General features: G+C 41.3%; 2 protein-coding genes across 12 annotated transcripts in view; one reads left to right on the plus strand and one right to left on the minus strand.

Annotated features, from left to right (window-relative positions):
• Positions 1 to 3,120, minus strand: part of CSTF1 (cleavage stimulation factor subunit 1) — a 17,810-nt gene extending 14,690 nt beyond the window's left edge. The window contains exons 1-3 of one of the 6 annotated variants that reach the window (XM_087889082.1): positions 2,526 to 3,120; positions 2,231 to 2,318; positions 1,705 to 1,829 (exon numbers count right to left, since the gene is read on the minus strand). In XM_087889082.1, the coding sequence (XP_087745208.1) occupies positions 1,705 to 1,824 (120 nt within the window). In that variant the 5' untranslated portion in view covers positions 1,825 to 1,829; positions 2,231 to 2,318; positions 2,526 to 3,120. Of the gene's footprint in view, positions 1 to 1,704 lie in introns of all 6 variants that reach the window. The other 5 variants (XM_087889081.1, XM_087889083.1, XM_034433043.3 and 2 more) reach the window with 5 other exon arrangements.
• On the plus strand, positions 3,023 to 18,111 carry AURKA (aurora kinase A). 6 transcript variants are annotated; one of them, XM_034433041.3, is made up of 9 exons: positions 3,023 to 3,264; positions 5,379 to 5,431; positions 5,946 to 6,201; positions 10,916 to 11,021; positions 12,755 to 12,946; positions 13,527 to 13,665; positions 15,746 to 15,894; positions 16,708 to 16,882; positions 17,247 to 18,111. In XM_034433041.3, exons 2-9 carry the CDS (start codon positions 5,381 to 5,383, stop codon positions 17,436 to 17,438), a joined length of 1,260 nt encoding a protein of 419 aa, XP_034288932.2. In that variant the 5' UTR covers positions 3,023 to 3,264; positions 5,379 to 5,380; the 3' UTR covers positions 17,439 to 18,111. The 6 variants fall into 6 exon arrangements, with proteins under 6 accessions (XP_034288932.2, XP_087745212.1, XP_034288931.2 ...); XM_087889086.1 differs by having other exon boundaries at positions 3,211 to 3,264; positions 5,950 to 6,201; XM_034433040.3 differs by having other exon boundaries at positions 3,240 to 3,323.
• Positions 18,112 to 18,286: the final 175 nt, after the last annotated feature.

The raw sequence follows: 18,286 nt of genomic DNA on the forward strand, positions 1-18,286 counted from the left end.
CCTTTACTCTGCCTCTTTTTTTTTTTTTTTTTTTTTCAAGGGCAACTGGGCCCGTGAGAAGTGTTTTTAACTGGCAGAAATTTGACATTTCCGCATCGCTTCCTTGCGCCTGGAAAAACTCTTTAAATTTCTGCTCGACGGACAAGATTTGACAAAAACAAAAACAACAACAACAAAAAAATTGAGGAGCAGCATCCAAAAGAAGTAAAAAAAAAAAATCCAGGATTTTTACCTGGATTCAGTTCAGTGCACATGTCTGCACAACACAAACAAGTTCAAAACTTTTAGGCACCACTGAATCCAAATTGTCAAATTGAGGTGGATTTCATATTTTAAAAAATCATGGTATGTGCATGGACAACCTGTTCCCTAGCAAAAGGTTAGGTCAAACAATTAATTCCTTTTCAATATTTTTAATTCATGATATAAGCTTTTTAATATTAACAGTAACAGAGTTGGAAGGGACCTTAGAGGTCATCTAGTCCAACCCCTGCTCACGCAGGAGACCTGTATTAGGGATTCAAACTGCAGAACTGTTTACCTGATTGACAAGCTCAGTGTCTTAGCCACTTGAGCCACCCAGTCAGGCTTGAAATATATATCATAATATAATAAAATATGACATGCACTGTTCTGTATTTTGCTAAGTGAGTTTGTATGCCAAAAACCAGAGTCATGTTGCTTGAACTGGGCAGCTACATAAATTATATAAATATCATTGTAAAGGTCCTGAAGCCAATGATATATGTATTGTATACACTGGAGTTTTATTTCCAGCAGAAATGCTGGGAATTGTCTGTCCAATACATCTGAAAGGCACCAGCTTTGAACTTACTGTACTTTATGAAATGCTATGATTCTGTGTAATATTTATAATGTACAACGAAGGGTAAAGGGTGAGGAATAAATTCCATCCTCCTAAATAAAGGACTAATTTAAGGAAGAATTCCTTCTAGAAATTCTTATTCAGCGGCAGAATCCAATCGGTTTAATCTGGAATTTGACAGAAAAATGAAAACTTAGGTCTAGCTGCAAATCTCCAATTCTCTACCTATTTAAATGTAGATAAATTGAAATAAATCACTCCAGAGGTTTACAATCTTGGAAAATTTCAGGGATGTGTATGGGTTAGGTTTTATATTCATTATATGGCATCTGTTAAACAGCACATCTTTCAGTATAATTTGCTGAAAAAGAGAAGATCCTATTAGAAACATGACTTGCTTAAAGCTTTTCAAAGGTATCTGTAGAATAACAATAATGGAATAGATGAGCCTTTGATTTGACCATTGACCTTCTCTGTGGTGGCCCTTTTTTATGCATCATCATTTCCCGAGGTACAGTTGTCCCACCCCCACCCTGTTGATTTTATGAAAAGTCCTAAAAAATCATTGTTTTTCAGCAGACCTGGGGACCACAAATGGAGACAGAGTGGATCAAGTGGCTGATTTGATTGTGTTGTTGCTGCCATGGGAGTGGGATGGGTTTTTTTAAAAAAAATGGGCATTTATTATATGATGGATTTTTAGAATTGTGTAAGTTTCCTGGAGCTGCCTATGTGTGAATTGGGTAGCTATATAAATTTGTTTTAGAAATGAATCTAGCAGGCTTTTTCTTACATTCTTCAGTATCTTATTTTATATTTATGGTATTTACACATCAACATGCCCCATTACACTAATCCAAAAGAACAATGCTACTTACATCAGCTTCAAGAAATGGTAATCGCATTGGCCGCAGTTCACCAGTGGGTGAGCCCATGCTAGTCATGCTCCATGGAAGCTGCCGCCTGTCACATGGCGGAGTGATACGACGACTTGACATTCTTTCTGAGAGAATAATATATCACACAATATTCACACTTCTGAAATCTGTTCCTTACTGTCCTCATAAATGAGCACATCAATCTACAACTTTCAATATGTTGCCTTTAAAGAGCATAGGGACCGGAGAATCTTTTCTCCTTTTTTTTGGTTAAGTTTATGGGTACTACTTTTAGAAATTGTTTTAGAGTACAGTGAAAAACTGCTAACTTGATATGACAAAACAATGGCAATATTCACTGAACTGGAGGTACTTGTTTTGGAACATCCAACGTAGTTCAATTTTCCCTTTTTGCTTTCGGAGGGAAAGTTCCTCAGCAGCAGTGTCTCTTGCTTGACTCAGAAACTATACAATCCAATTGTGTGTGTTACTGTTCAAACAAACAGGAAAAATTCTTCATGCATACCCTTCTTATTCCTTAACTTGTAAGGCTGGCTTTAACATTAGTGGCAAAAATTGCAGTCTTTTGAGCCCACCGTCTCTTTGTATTGTTCCTGTTGAGGCATATAGAGGAAAAACACATTAGGATTATAAAATGCAGGACAATGACAAGCATCTTTTTTTTTTAAATTGCAGTGTGTTATAAAGTGTCACACTGCACCCTTCTGCCTTTATTCTTGCTGCATTTTGTGGAGATCACACATAGTTAGCACAAATGGCCTCTGACAATTGCAAAACTGGTGATAAATTCCAAAACAGACCTTCGCTCATGCCTGATCTAATCCATCCATGGCTTGTTTGGCTCTCCTTGTGCTCAAAGGCAGCCCATTTTTATTAAGTAGTAAGAAATAAGGTGAAGCTGCGGCTTTACTGCCTATAATTAAAGCACTGCACCAGACTATTGATATCGACCCATCATATACATCCAACCTGTCCTAATCATGACTGTGTCAATGGCTGATATGTAACCCGCAGCAGCAGCAGCTCTCAAGGGTGTCCACTCATGTAAAGGAACGGCCTCATTCAAACTTTGCGGCAGCGGCTTTCGTCTAAAAGTGTGTCCGAGAGTAGGAAGGTAAGCAGCCTTCAGCACCCCACTTCAGTCCCGGCCTGACAGCTGCTGCGGACGCGCCGCCGTTAGAAGCCGGCTGCCGTTGCTTGAGAAACTACGCAATTTGCGTTGAAGAAAAGCGAGGCCGAACGCCCCCCGGCGGCGCGATGACAGGCAAACTCATGCGCCTGTTTCGGTAATCAGCGCAGTGTACGCCTCTAACGTAAAAATGCCCGATACGTTTACGCTCCTTCTCGCCCCGCCCTTTCCAAGCAGCTAAAGCGACGGCGAGCTCGCTTGGAATAGGAACCGGTGCTCTCACTCAGCCGAAACGGTTAGGAAGAGGCGGGTGTTATCTATGGAGTTAACCAATGAGGGGTCGAGAGTCTTGAAGTGAAGGGGAAAGACTCGCCAATCAGAACGCGCAGGCGGTTTAAAGGGCGTTGAAGGTAGGCGGGAGGGCATTTGAATTCAAACGGCGGTGGAGTCTGCTAGACGGACTGCGGAGGTGAGGGGGCCTTCAAAGAAGGGCGGCTGGTGGATGGCGGGGCTGTCGGGAGTGCCTTGTAAGTGATGGCGGGGAGAAGCTTTTTCCCCCTAAGCGCTGGCGCCCACCCGTTTTGGTGGCTTCCTTGAGCGTTATCATAGAATAGGTGTGATGGCCGGGGAGGATGGGAGTTGTATTCCAACCGGTATAGGGACTAGTATTTTGGAACATCGTGGGACTGTAACCGTTTTCGTTATTAAAACCATCACAAGGTGAAAAGTATGGCGAGGGCTGGGTGATGTTCTAAATCTGCCCCATAAATGACTTCCCAAATGATAAAACATCGCTTCCGTTGGAATAAGTCTCTTCAATTCCTTTAAAATGCTACATGAGACAAGGTTTTTTTTTTTCTTTTTTGCCTGCCCTTCAGCCTTTTTTTACTGCCTAACTTGCTTTTAACCCTAAAGGCAGGGGCTCTAATCCTTATTTAAACTTCCCTGGGAGTTGGTTATTTAAAAAAAAAAAAAAAAAGAACCCGCACGAAGGAGGGAATAATAAGGAAATAAGCTGCAAATGCATGTTTTGATATAAATAAAAATAGAAGAACTCTTTGGGAAAACAATGGATTCTAATGCCCATGTTTCTCTGATGAGTATTGCATTTAGCGCAACAGGTTCTTCAGACAAACTATGTTTTATCAAAGCATTAGAGAAGGTGCTAGACAGTGTGTACTGAAATGGAGTGAGAGAGTCCTCATTCATTCTTTCATATAATTAGGTGTGTCCATTTAGCAAGTGGGAGATATCCTGCAAAGGATACAGCAAAGGGATTGTGGATAAAAGTTGCTTTAAGGCGGTGAGAAAACTGCATTAAGACTGTTCGGCTTCTAGGTAGCTTTACATACTTGGTACAGGAGGAAAGCTGACCTCTATGATCATCTGTGTAATTGCTAATACTTAGAAGACAGTTGGGAATAGAGTAGCCTTGTCGCACATGCTTTCACAAAATGGTTCTCATGGAGGATGGCCAATTACAGGACTCTCATTTGTCAGAAAGAAAACTAGTAACATTCCTTATTGTGTTATGTACTACAATTGTTCCCCAAGCACCTTTGTTTCTGAGCAAATGGGTGTACTTCCACAAAAAAACAACAACTGGACTGCAGTTATCCACCACATTAACTTTATAAGAATGCCTCTGAAGTCTTTGTGGAACCCGGAGGCATTATTGGGGGAAAATGGGGTTTTATTTTGCAGCAAGCTTTCTTTTTAAAAGTGCTGAGTTCCAACTGAGAGGTAATCAGTCCATTGCTACTATATTGTGGTTCCATGATGTAAAATATCTGAGAGACAAACACGATGTCTTTTCTGAAAAGTATATTTAATAAAAGTTATGTAACTTCATTCAGACAAACCAACATGACCTTTGTTGTTGTTAGTTGCGAAGTCATGTCCGACCCATCGTGACCCCATGGGCAACGTTCCTCCAGGCCTTCCTGTCCTCTACCATCCTCTGAAGTCCATTTAAGCTCATGCCTACTGCTTCAGTGACTCCATCCAGCCACCCATTCTCTGTCGTCCCTTTCTTCTTTTGCCCTCAATCTTTCCCAGCATTAGGCTCTTCTCCAGTGAGTCATGACCTTAGGCTTGTGTTTTTCAAATCTTTGGTACTTTGATGTCTCTTCATCTCATCTTTCTTGTTCCAGATGAAAACCTAAAAATTAACTTACATTACTATGAGTAAGCATTTGCCTTTGTAACTTCAGAGAGCACAATTATAAAGCTTTTTTAGCCAGTTTATGCTATTGAAATACTTTCATAACTTAAGAAAGAAACTGCATTTCTTTGCCTGTGTGATGTATATTGTATTGTGCATTACATAGATAAATTGATGTGTACTTCCTTGAGGTCAGAATTCATGCAGTATGATGACTTAATTTTTCCAAGGGTTTACTAATATGAATACGTTGAAGATATTGAAATGTCTCAAATACCATGATGGAATATGAGAGACAAAAGTTTTAGGTATTTTATGTTAACATGACGAATGCCTGGATTTTTTTGTTCCTCAATATAGTAATGGACAAATCGAGTAAAGAAAACCAGAATGGACACCCACATAGCAGCAAGGTAAAATGACCCCTTGTGTGTATTGGGTAGTGTAATTCTTGCCTTTTTGGATTTCAACTTTGCACTGCCCCTTGTAGTCAAGTGACCACAATTTGGATGTTTGTCAATGGGCTTGTATTTACAATCCATTGCAGCATCCTGTGCTCACGTGATTGCCATTGGTTAAGTTGAATTCGCACTTATGACCATAATATTCACTTACTGACCACATCATTTGCTTAAATACCACAGAAGCAGGACTTATAACCTTCATAAAAATGATTGTAAAACCTGTTCTGGTGACATGGTCTGACCCCAATGATTTATGACCGAAATTCTGTTCATAATTGTAGTTGTGACTTAACTTTTGCTATTTTAAACTACAGTATGAACTTTCAAAACTATAGGGCACCAATGCCCTATAGTGGTTTTATGTTGAAGTAAACTGAATCCTAAGAAATTTTGCAACTTCTGTTTTTCCTTAGGTGCTTCAAACTGTTCAAAGTTGTGTGTTTATTTTTTATTTTTAAATCAGGTAGATGGTCCAAAGCGTATTCCTATGACTCAGAATCGGGCACTGAGGACTGGAATTCAACCACAGCGTGTTCTTTCTGCTTCAAATATACCCCAGAGAGTGCCTATTCAGTCTCAGGCACAGAAACCTGCTGTTGCCCATCCAAAATGTTCCAACTACACAAGTCAGCAGCGACCAACATCTGCAGTTCAACCAACATCTAGGAATTCAGGTCCAAATAAACCTGGTATAATCTCTCAGCAGCCTTCTGCATCCGGTAAGTACTACTATTACAGTTATTTCTAACTTTATAACTAAGTATTCCTGTTTCAGCTATTTCTAATCATTGTAGAAAAATCTATTGATGGTTACAATACAGGTAGTCCTTGAATTAAGGCCACTAATTTGGTGACTGTTAGTACCTGAATGAAAGGACTTGCAATTGGACACTGAAATTACTGACATTGCAATACCCTCATGGTCACATGATCGCTATCTATGCACTTGGTGACATATTTCAATTTACAACTGGTTTCCAAGCACTATACAATCATGGAATCTCCCTTGGAACCTTTCCCGATGGCTTCCTTAGAAAGCCAATGGGGAAGCTAGCATGGAAGTTCACAACTCACTGGGAAAAAGCTCTGCCCATGCAGTTCCCCAGCTCTTCTACACTTGTGCCATGCTGGCCACTGACACCCTTCCTGGGCTGCATGGTGCTTCTAGACACTTTGCATCCCCTTTGACTTCCCCACTCTCTTTATCACCTGACGACAGCCACTTACCTGCCAGTCAGCCTGGGACTTGTAACTTTCTGCTGGCTTTTCCAGTGACTGATTCAAAGAAGCAGGTAGGAAGTTATCTCACCTAAAGACTGTGGCACTCATTCAGTGACAGCAACTGAGTCTTCAGGGATTCGCCTTGCTAACCAATGAGATTGTGCTTTACAACTATATCATTTAGCAATGAAAATTGCAGTCCCAATTATCCTAAGTCGAGGATTACCGTGTTTCCCCAAAAATAAGACCAGATCTTATGTTAATTTTTGCTCCAAAAGACGCATTCGGGTTTATTTTCCGGTTAGGTCTTATTTTGGGGTAGGGCTTATATTATGAGCATCCAGAAAAATCATGCTAGGGCTTATTTTCAGGGAAACATGTATCTATATATGATAAAGAGCAGTTTTAAAACAGTATTGGAAAATATAGTGAATTGAAATTGAAATGAAAATCATCTGCAAAAATTTGACTGGTTAGTATGGGTTGATACAGGTAGTCCTCAATTTATGATTTTGTTTAGCGACCTTTTCAAGTTATAGCGTTGCTGAAAAATGTCTGGTCCTTCCCCTTAAAACTGTTGCAGTGCCCCTGTAGTCATGTAATCAAAATTCTGGGACTTGGTAAGCAGCCTGTATTTACAATGGTTGCAATATCCAGGGTTCATCTAATCAACATTTGCAACTTTTCCAGCTGGCTTCCAACAAAGTCAATGGGAAAAGTTATAGTTGCTTGATGACCATGTAATTCACTTAACAAACACACTACAGGTAGCCCTCGACTTACAACAGTTCACGTAGTGAAGTTACAATGGCACTGAAAAAAGTGACGTGACCATTTTTCAGACTTATGACTGTTGCAGCATCCTATGGTCACGTGATTTACATTTGGATGCTTGACAACCGACTCAGATTTATGACGGTTGCAATGTCCCGGGGTCATGTGATCCCCCTTTGCGACCTTCTGAGAAGCAAAGTCAATGGGGAAGCCAGATTCCCTTAATAACTGTGTTACTAATTTAACAACTGCAGTGATTCATTCATTTATTTATTTATTTATTTTATTTTATTTATTATATTTCTATACCGCCTTTCTCCCGTAGGACTCAAGGCGGTGTACAGTCAAGAAAAATATAGACACACAAACATCATAAAATTGCTAATTAAAATTATTACTTAGTTTGGTCAATTAAATAAAACCCAGAATTAGATAACATTTAAAAAATCATTCACATGTTCGTATGTTTAGCCCCGCCTGTTGGAACATCAGGGTCTTGAGGGCACGGCGGAAAGCACGGAGATCAGGGATATTCCGTATGTCTGGGGGCAGTTCATTCCAAAGGGTTGGAGCCCCCACAGAGAAGGCCCTCCCCCTGGGAGTCGCCAGTCGACATAATTTGACTGACGGTACCCTGAGTAGTCCCTCCCTGTGAGAACGAACTGGTCGGTGGGAGGCTATTGGTGGCAAAAGACGGTCTCGTAGGTACCCAGGTCCTAAACCATGGAGCGCTTTAAAGGTGATAACTAACACCTTGAATCGCACCCGGAAGACCACCGGGAGCCAGTGCAGCTCGCGTAGGAGAGGTGTTACATGGGCTTAACGAGCTGCGCCCATAATCACCCGCACGGCTATGTTCTGGACCAGTTGGAGCCTCCGGGTGCTTTTCAAGGGGAGCCCCATGTAGAGAGCATTACAGTAGTCCATACGGGAGGTAACTAGGGCATGAGTGACCGTGCGCAAGGCGTCTCGATCCAGAAAGGGACGCAACTGGCGGATCAGGCGAACCTGATAAAAGGCACCCCTGGCCACGGCCGTCAAATGATCTAAAGATAACTGTGAATCCAGGAGGACACCCTAGTTGCGGGCCCTCTCTGTGGGGAGCAAGATCTCATCCCCTATTGTCAGTGATGGTACCAGCTGACTATACCGAGACGCCAGAAGCCACAGCCACTCGGTCTTGGAGGGGTTGAGTCTGAGCTTGTTTCTCCCCATCCAGATCCGCATGGCCTCCGGGCAACGGGACATCACAGCAAGGGCATCTCTGGGGTGGAGATGTATAGCTGTGTGTCATCAGCATACTGATGAACACTCACCCCAAAACCACGGATGATCTCGCCTAGCGGTTTTACATAAATGTTGAACAGAAGGGGTGAGAGTACTGACCCTTGTGGCACCCCACAAATAAGGTGCCTCGAGGTCGACCTCTGCCCCCCTGCCAACACAAACTGCGAACGGTCAGAGAGGAAGGAGGAGAACCACCGAAGCACGGTGCCCCCTATTCCTAACCCCTCCAGCCGGTGCAGTAAGATACCATGGTCGATGGTATCAAAAGCTGCTGAGAGATCTAATAGGACCAGAGGAGCAACCTCTGTCCCGAGCCCTCCAGAGATCATCCACCAATGCGATCAATGCTGTTTCCGTGCTGTATCGTGACCTGAAGCCCGACTGGAACGGATCCAGATAGACAACTTCACCCAGGTATCGGGGTAGTTGTCGCGCCACCACACTCTCAACAACCTTCGCAACAAAGCGAAGATTGGAGACTGGACGATAATTTGATAATATAGCCGGGTCCAGGGAAGGCTTCTTGAGGAGGGGCTTCACAACCGCCTCTTTCAAGGCGGCGGGAAAGACACCCTCACTCAGAGAAGCATTTATAATCCCCTGGAACCAGCCTCGTGTAACCTCCCGGAAGGCCAGTACCAACCAGGAGGGACACGGGTCCAATAAACATGTGGCAGCGTTAAGCTTGCCCAGAATCCTGTCCACGTCCTCAGGAGCCACAGAGTCAAACTCTTCCCAGATAACGCTCTCAAGACCTGGCCCCGTCTCCTCCCCTGGATCTACCCAATCGGAGTCCAGGCCTTCCCGAATCTGAGCGACTTTATCATGCAGGAATTGTACAAAATCCTCAGCTCAACCCTTTAAGGGATCTTCCCGCACCCCCACCTGAAGTAGGGAGCGGGTCACCCTAAACAGTGCAGCTGGGCGGTTCTCTGCAGATTTAACAACTGTGGCAAGAAAAGTCGTAAAGTGAGGCAAAACTCACTTAACAAATTTCTCATTTAGCAACATAAACATTGGGCTCAGTTGTGGTTGTAAGTTGAGGACTACCTATATTTAAATATTTAACCATGAAGTTAAGTCTTAAAACAAGCTGTGTTCTCTTTTGTGGATACAGAAATATGAATATAGTAAATAGCGCTATCTCAGTAATGTATCTACTCGTTGCAATATTGATTCATTTTTAAATGTGGACATTTATTTGTCTGCAAAATCATTAGTTAAAAGATTCTTAAAACTACATGAATCGTGAAAACTGAATCCATGTAAGATCTTTGCAAAAGTGAATGGAAGGTTAGAGATGGCTTCTTGGATTGCTTACCAGTAGCAGGGAATCAATATTCTCCCAGTTGGTGCTGAAAATCTCTTTCAGAGTGTCACAAAATTTTGGCTGTGAGCACATTTGAAATTCACATTTTCTCATTTAGAGGCAGAAAATGTTACAACCCCTCATCCATAACACATAAATACTGAAAGGGGAACAACTTATTTAGAAAAAGTAAGAAACCTCAAGTACATCCATATGTAATAAAATCCTGTCCATTCTTTCTCATCCAATGGTAGCCCTTGGGCAATCATAGATGGTCCATACTTGATTTAATGCAGGATGCTATCTTCTAAATATAGAGTATTTCCTTCATATATCTAGAGCAGACGGAATATCTTAAATATGACTGGTGGGCTAGCAAGAAATCCTTAATTACTTAGAATGAAGGGTTTCTTGCCCGCCAGTCATATTTAAGATATTCCATCTGCTCTAGATATTCAACCAGAGCTATTTTGATTATGATATTACATAATTTCTAAAGATAAGTAGAATAGAGATAAAATTGCCAGGCAAGAGAGTTAATTTAAAAGTGTTCACCCTTACATAAAGTGTGTGTGTGTGTGTGTGTGTACACACACGCACGTGCGAGATAACAACCACCAAGCAATTTTCAGTGTCTTCTCGGTCACAAGATTTGCTTAGCAACTATATTTCTAGAATGTATTGCTGTGGCTAAACACGAAGAGATCATACATCTTTAATTTCTGCATCATCTATAAAGTACGCACTCCAAACCTGCCACAGAGAGGAACAATTTAAAAGAATCTGCTCAATTTTTTAAACTTCAGAGCTTGCTTTAGAAAATTTAACTTTCCTATGCCCAGCAAAAAAGCCTGAAACTGAAGATGTATCAGCTGTAACAACTGAGGCAAAAGGAGCTTCCGATTCAAAAAGCGAGAGCAAAGGGGCATCAAAAAGTGAAACTAAAAGGTAAGTTCTTATTTTGCTTTTGTGGGTGGATATATATACAAAGGTATGTACGCTTCGTATTGGGAAATTCAGATGGATCCAAGCCTGTTAGCCTTATGTAAAGGATTGAAGACCTGGCTGTTTCCCTAGACCATGGGTTGGCAACCCGTGGCTCCGGAGCCGCATGCGGCTCTTTGGGCCCTCTGCCGCGGCTCCCTGTCCCATCACTGGTTGGCCTTGCCCCTCATTTCTTTTTTTGACTCCAGCCCGAAGCGGCAGGAAGCAAAGGCTGCCTTACGCACAAATGTGACGCGAAGGCAGGTACAGGGCAGCTTCGCTCCTGCACTCTCCTCCCCCCCCCTGAGCCGAGAGCGTGCACATGTGCGAGAAGACCCTCCTCAAGCGAGCGCCAAAGTGCAGCAAAGATGCGTGCGGGGTGGGTGGCCGCTCGCTTAGGAGGGTCTTAACAGGACGTGACTTCTCTCCTGCACTAATGATCCAGCCATCGCCAGATCTCCTCCTCCTCCTCCCACTCTCATGACGCCCTGACTGTGGCTGAGCTGGGAGCATGCGCACGCGTGGGGAAACCCTCCTCAAGCAAGCGGTGAACCTCAGGAAAGGTGCGTGCGGGGCAGGCAGCGGCTCGCTTGAGGGTCTCCCCATGCGCGCGCATGCTCCTGGCTCAGCCACAGACGGCCAAGGCGTCACGAGAGTGGGAGGAGGAGGGGAGTGCAGGAGCGAAGCTTCCTTGGACCTGCCTTCGTGCCACATTTGCATGTAAGGCAGCTTTCACTTCCTGCCACTTTGGGCTGGAGTTCGCACCCTCCGCACTCAGCTGAAGAGCTGCTGGGGGTGGGGGATGAAACGGCAAGGCGATGGCCGGAGCAGTAGTGCAGGAGAGAAACCGTGTCCTGTTAAGACTCCTAAGCGAGCAGCTGCCCACCCTACGTGTGCTTTTGCTGCGCTTTGGTGCTCTCTTGGGGAGGGTTTCTCTGTGCGTGCGCACGCTCCTGGTTCAGCCATGGCCGGCCAGGGCATCACGAGAAGAGGAGGGAGGAGGAGGAGGATGGTCGCTCAAAGGGAGGGGGGAGACACACACGCACGCACGCACACACACACACACACACACACACACACAGGAGTGAGAGAGGAAGAGAAGGAGATATAGAGGGAGAGAGACACGGGAGCGGGGAGAGGGGAAGAGAGACAGAATGGTTTTGTGGCTGGGTAGGCATGGCTACGGGGTCATGTGACTGGGTGGGAATGAGTGACATCAAGTTGGCCACGCCCACCCAGGTTTTGTGGCTCCCGTGTGTTTCTTTTCTGTGGGAAACGGGTCCAAGTGGTTCTTTGAGTGTTTAAGGTTGCAGGCCCCTGCCCTAGACATTTGAGTCAGCTGGTTAGATGAGCTCTACTCTTACTAATGTATTTTTTCTTCTTCTTGTCAGTGGGGTTCTTATCCTTGGGCACCTGTGATTTTATGTGGTGGGTTTAATTGTGTTATTTTTCAAGTCAGAACATTTGCACTCCTATAGACATTTATGTAAATTCAGTCTTGCTGAAAATGGTTTTCAAAGAAAGCATTTTCTTCTGCATTCCTCAGGAAACCAAGTGCTTTTACCTATCCCACTGTGCCTCTAAGTATCCCCAGAAAAAGTTTGTCCTTTAGAAGGATTTCCTATACAAATTGCAAGTTTTGAGGAGAGAACAAAGTGTTCTTATTTCATATTCTAATGCTTTTTTTTTTTTAATAGAAAACAGTGGTTCCTTGAAGACTTTGAAATTGGCCGTCCTTTGGGAAAAGGAAAATTTGGAAATGTGTACCTGGCTCGAGAGAAACGGAGCAAATTCATTTTGGCACTGAAAGTCTTGTTTAAAGCACAGTTGGAAAAAGCAGGTGTAGAACATCAGCTGCGGCGAGAAGTAGAAATACAGTCTCATCTTCGGTAAGGTTGAATAAAAATACAGAGGGGTAGCCTGGAGGCCATATACAGCAAACAAGGCTTACACTGCCAAAATAGGACAGTAAAAGAGTAAACATTCAGTAGTACAATTATTGTTCAGAATTATAGGTAAAAGAAGTGGAAAAGGAGACCTCTGGGAAGGGATTCTAATTCTTCACTTTCTCTTACCCACACAGAGATGGCTTTGGAGGGACGTCTTTGATATATTTATCAGGTTTTGAAAGTAGGAATAAAAAGTAAAGGCCTTTAGGAGGCCAACTGCTCTCATTCCTAGATCATCTCTAAGTTACCCTGAAAAGTGGCCATTTCTGGCCAATGGAGAAGGTGATGAGAATAGCTAGTATTGCAGAGGCTTTCCAGAAGTTTATAGTCTCGTCAAAACGCTTTCAAATAGCTGAAAAAACTTGACCAAACTTTTTTTTGGCAATATATTGAACAACCTGCTTGGCTTCAACCTCTCAATGTTGTTTATCGCTTGTATATAACAAGGAGGGAGTTATAGAAGTGTTTAGCTTATTAATAGCAACGGTCTTGTTTAAAAATCCATATGCCTCTTTTGTAGGCATCCCAATATTCTCCGGCTGTATGGTTACTTCCATGATGCAACAAGAGTGTACTTAATTTTGGAACACGCACCTCGTGGAGAAGTGTACAAAGAACTTCAGAAGCTTACAAAGTTTGATGAGCAACGAACAGCTACTGTACGGTTTGCAAATGGCAATGCATGCTTTTATGTATGAAATACTAAGGCTGTTTTTCCCTCGTTTGGAAATGGGTGCTCTGCTATGGTTATTCCTCTAGCGATTTGAATCTGAGTATGTTGAATGGCTTTGGTTTAAGAGAGGGTTTTTTTAAAAAATCATTTGGAAATTTTCATGTAGGTAGAAAAGTTCATAGCTTCTCTCTCTGAAGCAGATTGTGGTGACCTGGGGCATTGCATGAAAGCAACACAACCAGAGAACAGGTCTCACTCCCCTTTATTGCTCCAGCTGTGCCCCCAAACGTTCCCATATTCACTACAAGTCCTGGAGCAAAGCTCTCACACCCACCTTCAGAAGCCTCTGGCTGCAAGTAGTCCAATAAGCCAGGTTAGCTAAACAGTAACCAGAGGAAGAAGTTCAGTGAAGCAGGCAAACTGGTCTTGGATCAGGAGGAGGGGGGTAATCCTTGCTCTTCTCCTGAGCTCTCCCTGTCTGCAGGCCTTACTATTTCAGAAAAGCCTTGCCTGGACTGACTGCTCTTCCTCCAGGTTTACTCCAAGGCCAAAGGAGCCAGCCTCTCCATCTCAGGGGCATGACACAGATCACCACTTAGAGGCCAAGTGGGAGTACTTCACTGAAGCAGTTTTCAAATGAAGGGAAATATATATTTCTCAGGATAATGTTGCAGGATCCAATCTGAATCGGTCACTGGGACCAGGATTTATTCTTCCAACCTTTTGGACACATGCGAGAACCTCTCTCACCAGAATGTGTGCCTGTTTTGTTTAAAACTTCTGAAATTAACAGTGAAAACTTATTTAAAGGTGCTCAGCTTTCATAGAAGAGAATGGAAGTTTAAAATAAAATGGCTATTCATTATATTTAAATTATGGTGTCTCCATCTGGTGTCCTGTAAATGTTTTGGGATAGAAGTCAATTACCAATGGCTGTGGATTCAAGATTTTTGTGCCATTTTTTTTTTTTCATGATTTAAATGATATCTGGGCAACTTTACAGATTCATTCTTGAGCTGATTTAATTTTCCGTCTCTGCATTTCCAATTAATTGGCAATCCAGTTCATCTTATTATTTTCATGTAATGATGGGAATACTATGATTCTGTTGCAATTTTTTCCATTGGTCATCCGATTTGTATATATGCAAAGGAAGTACTGTTTTTCTTGTCCTTTATGGCATGATTAGGGATTGTTTTCTTTGAGAAAGACATTTGACATAGGGTTTCTAAAAATGCATTTGTTTTTAAAATGCTCTTTAGACTTTGGGACATTGAAAATAGAAATACAGCTTTGGAAAATAGGCATTTTTTTTTGAAAGTCTCTTAAAAAATTAGCAACAGAAAAAGTGAGGCAACCTTTCTACAAAGAACTTGAGTTAATGGGCTGTTCCCACCCATCATGTGAAAGTGGCAATGAGTGGGGGAGAGGAATAATGCCGAGAAGAACTGTTGACCCATTTTCAGTACCTTAAGGGAGAACAAGTACTACAGTTTTAGAAACTGCTTGTCTGTCAAAGATTCCAGAAGTGCATTCCATAAGTACACGCATCCTAGTCATTGATAGAACATTTAATATTGGAGAGATCTTCAATGTACCTTCTATGGTCTCATCAAATTTTGTTTAACGTGCTAACACCTGCTTGCCAGAAAAGTACAAAATAAGTACATGAATTTCTTTTTAATCTTTTGAGACAAAGTTACATACATTTTACATGATGAAGGCCAGTGGTTAGTGAGCATAGAAACCACTGTATTTGTATTTGCTTTTGTATTAAAGCAAACGTCCGTAATTAAACCAATGCAAGCAGAACCTTCCTGAAATTTTGGTAACACTTCAGGTATCTGACTATTAAGAGGATGGTGAGATCCATAACAGTTAAGGGAAACTTTACATTTCATAGTAGAGACTTGCTGTTTAGCCTAATGTAGTAGTTTTCCTGTTCTTTTTGGTAGTTATTTTTATCGTATAATATAAGATGAATAAATACTCATTGGCCATATCAGCGTCAATTGCATTATTTGAAATTGTTAAGCCTTATTTGCAAATGTTGGTTTCTTCTACAGTATGTGACTGAACTCGCAGATGCATTGTTATATTGTCATTCAAAAAGAGTAATTCATAGGGACATCAAACCTGAAAACTTGTTGCTGGGATCAAATGGAGAGCTCAAGATTGCTGACTTTGGATGGTCTGTACATGCCCCATCTTCTAGGTAGGAGAGACTGTAATAAAGTTTGAGAGTAGAATTGGCTTAGAATTACTTGAATATACAACATACTTTTCTAGAAGTAGTAAAATGTACAAAAAATAGCTAAATAACTTTCTGATTCTTTCAGTTGAGGATATAACTCTTAATTTGAAAATATGTTTAAAGTGGTACAGTTTATACTATAATATATAACCATCTAAAGAAAATCATTTAATAATTGAATATATAAGAAAGTAGAACACTTTTAACTCAATTCAAGTCAAAATAACACAGCAACAATCCTAGTTATTTTATGAATAAACCAACAGCAAGTTAGTTGTGAATGCAATAAACAAGAGAACACTGATAATATCCTAGAAACCAGGAAGTAGGTAGATGGGAAACAAGGTCTAATAAAGAAGTAAGGATGATGATATGTAGAGAAGTGTGAACAGTGGAGGACTTCATGTTCTACAAAGGAACTTTGGATTTGAGTTTGAGAAAGGATTGTTTCTTGTGACATCCAAAAATGTCAAGTACTTTGTGATAGTGATGGTAGAAAGATTTAGGGTTAGGTAACATCCATATACAAAATGTCTTAAAACATAATAATAATAAGCAGAGTAGCTTATCAGTATTATTAAATATTTATTTATTAGTTAATTTGGTTTAAAATAGGATTTTGTTGTACATGTTTTTAACTTGTGTTCGCCGCCCTGAGTCCTTCTGGAGAAGGGCGGCATATAAATACATGAAATAAATAAACAAATAGCATTTATTGTGGTTTTTAGATGAATAACATGGTTTGCTGACTGCTCTATACTTTGCTATCCTTAGGAGGTCAACAATATGTGGCACCCTTGATTACCTACCACCTGAAATGATTGAAGGGAGGACACATGATGAAACAGTGGACCTGTGGAGTCTTGGTGTCTTATGTTATGAATTTTTAGTAGGAAAGCCTCCTTTTGAAGCAGAAACGTATCAGGATACATATAGAGCCATTTCAAGGGTAAGTTGAATTTTTCTGGCTTGGTGTATTTTATATTTTTGTTTTCTTGTAATCCATGACTCACTCTATATGAGTAACCTTTGAGATTTTGAGAAGCCTAAAACTACCTTAACAATTTCCCTGATGTTTAATAAATAAATAAATAAATAAATAAATAAATAAATAAATAAATAAATGTTAATCAGGGATTAGAATTTTTACTTATGAATTCAGGTTCAATTTCTGCACTATTAACAATTATTTGGATAGTGTCTTACATTGATATGCTACTGCCAAACTAAATGTTATTTTCTACCTGGACTCTACAATGGGAAGAAGTGAATGCAGTGCTTTGTGCGTAACTGTAATTTTCTTTGGTTTAAAGGTGGAGTACAGGTTTCCTCCTTTTGTAACAGAGGGAGCTCGGGATCTGATTTCAAAGCTCTTGAAGCATGACCCAAAGCAGAGATTACTACTGGAAGGTGTGCTTAAACATCCATGGGTTACATCAAACTCTACTAAATCTCCCAAGCATAACATGGTGGAAACCACTGTTGCTAATAAAACTCAGTCATAGCATAATAAGCATGGCTGATTGCATTTCCCAAGCAGCAGAGATGGCAACGAATTGTAAGACAACTGAGATAGGAAGCATAGAATTGGTCTCAAAAAGAAGTCAAAAGTTTCCTGCACAACGAACCTCTATGAACATGATGAAGTCTGAGCTGCAGTTTTCAGTCATGCTGCAATGCTTGTAGTTCCATTCAAAGCAGTTTGTGGATATCTGGAAGACATACTTGAAATCTTCATGCATGTGATTCAAAGCTGCTGGGGCACATCTTGTTCAGGACTTTCTCAGATACGTAGCTCCTATTCTGTTGATCCTCCTTGCTGCTTGATATCTACATGAAGTTATTGGAATGGTGCAATAACACCCTAAGGTTAACCTGTGCAGTGATGTGACATGGATAGTGTCTGCTTCTGTAAATATGAGCTACTTGTGCGGTCATTGTCCTGTCTTCAGATAGGAAATTCTTTGAAGTCTAAAGACTATAAACAATAACCCAGTGCTTTCAGACATCTTGTTTTTGGATACCTAACTGCTTTATTCAGTGGTCAGAGTTATCCTACTTCCTAGGATAGCAATTGTTCAGTGTAAGTTCTTACAAGAAAAACTGTATTAACTACTTTTGATCAATTTTTAAATAATGTATTTGTTTAAGCACTAGTAAAACTTTATTGCAAAATCATGATGGTTCTGCAGCACGTATACTTTTGCATCTAATGGTACTTCACTTTTAGAATTTACATTTATCCAAACGTATAACACATTTCACTTCAAGCTACCTGTGTCAACCCTGAAGGGTGTATTACTTCTGACAACCTGTACAGTTCAGATAAACTGAATGATGTTTGATCCTGAAA

The sequence above is a fragment of the Pantherophis guttatus genome, chromosome 3, assembly GCF_059756535.1.
Source record: "Pantherophis guttatus breed Tessera chromosome 3, ASM5975653v1, whole genome shotgun sequence".
NCBI classification, from domain to species: Eukaryota; Metazoa; Chordata; class Lepidosauria; order Squamata; family Colubridae; genus Pantherophis; species Pantherophis guttatus.

What these genes read in the sequence shown, in the direction of transcription:
- AURKA (XM_034433039.3), top strand. Translation starts at nt 3,357, where the DNA reads ATGGCGGGGCTGTCGGGAGTGCCTT. An exon ending in GGGGCTGTCGGGAGTGCCTT is followed by an intron (nt 3,382 to 5,378) that starts GTAAGTGATGGC and finishes TCCTCAATATAG; the next exon opens with TAATGGACAAATCGAGTAAA. An exon ending in ATGAGCAACGAACAGCTACT is followed by an intron (nt 13,666 to 15,745) that starts GTACGGTTTGCA and finishes TTTCTTCTACAG; the next exon opens with TATGTGACTGAACTCGCAGA.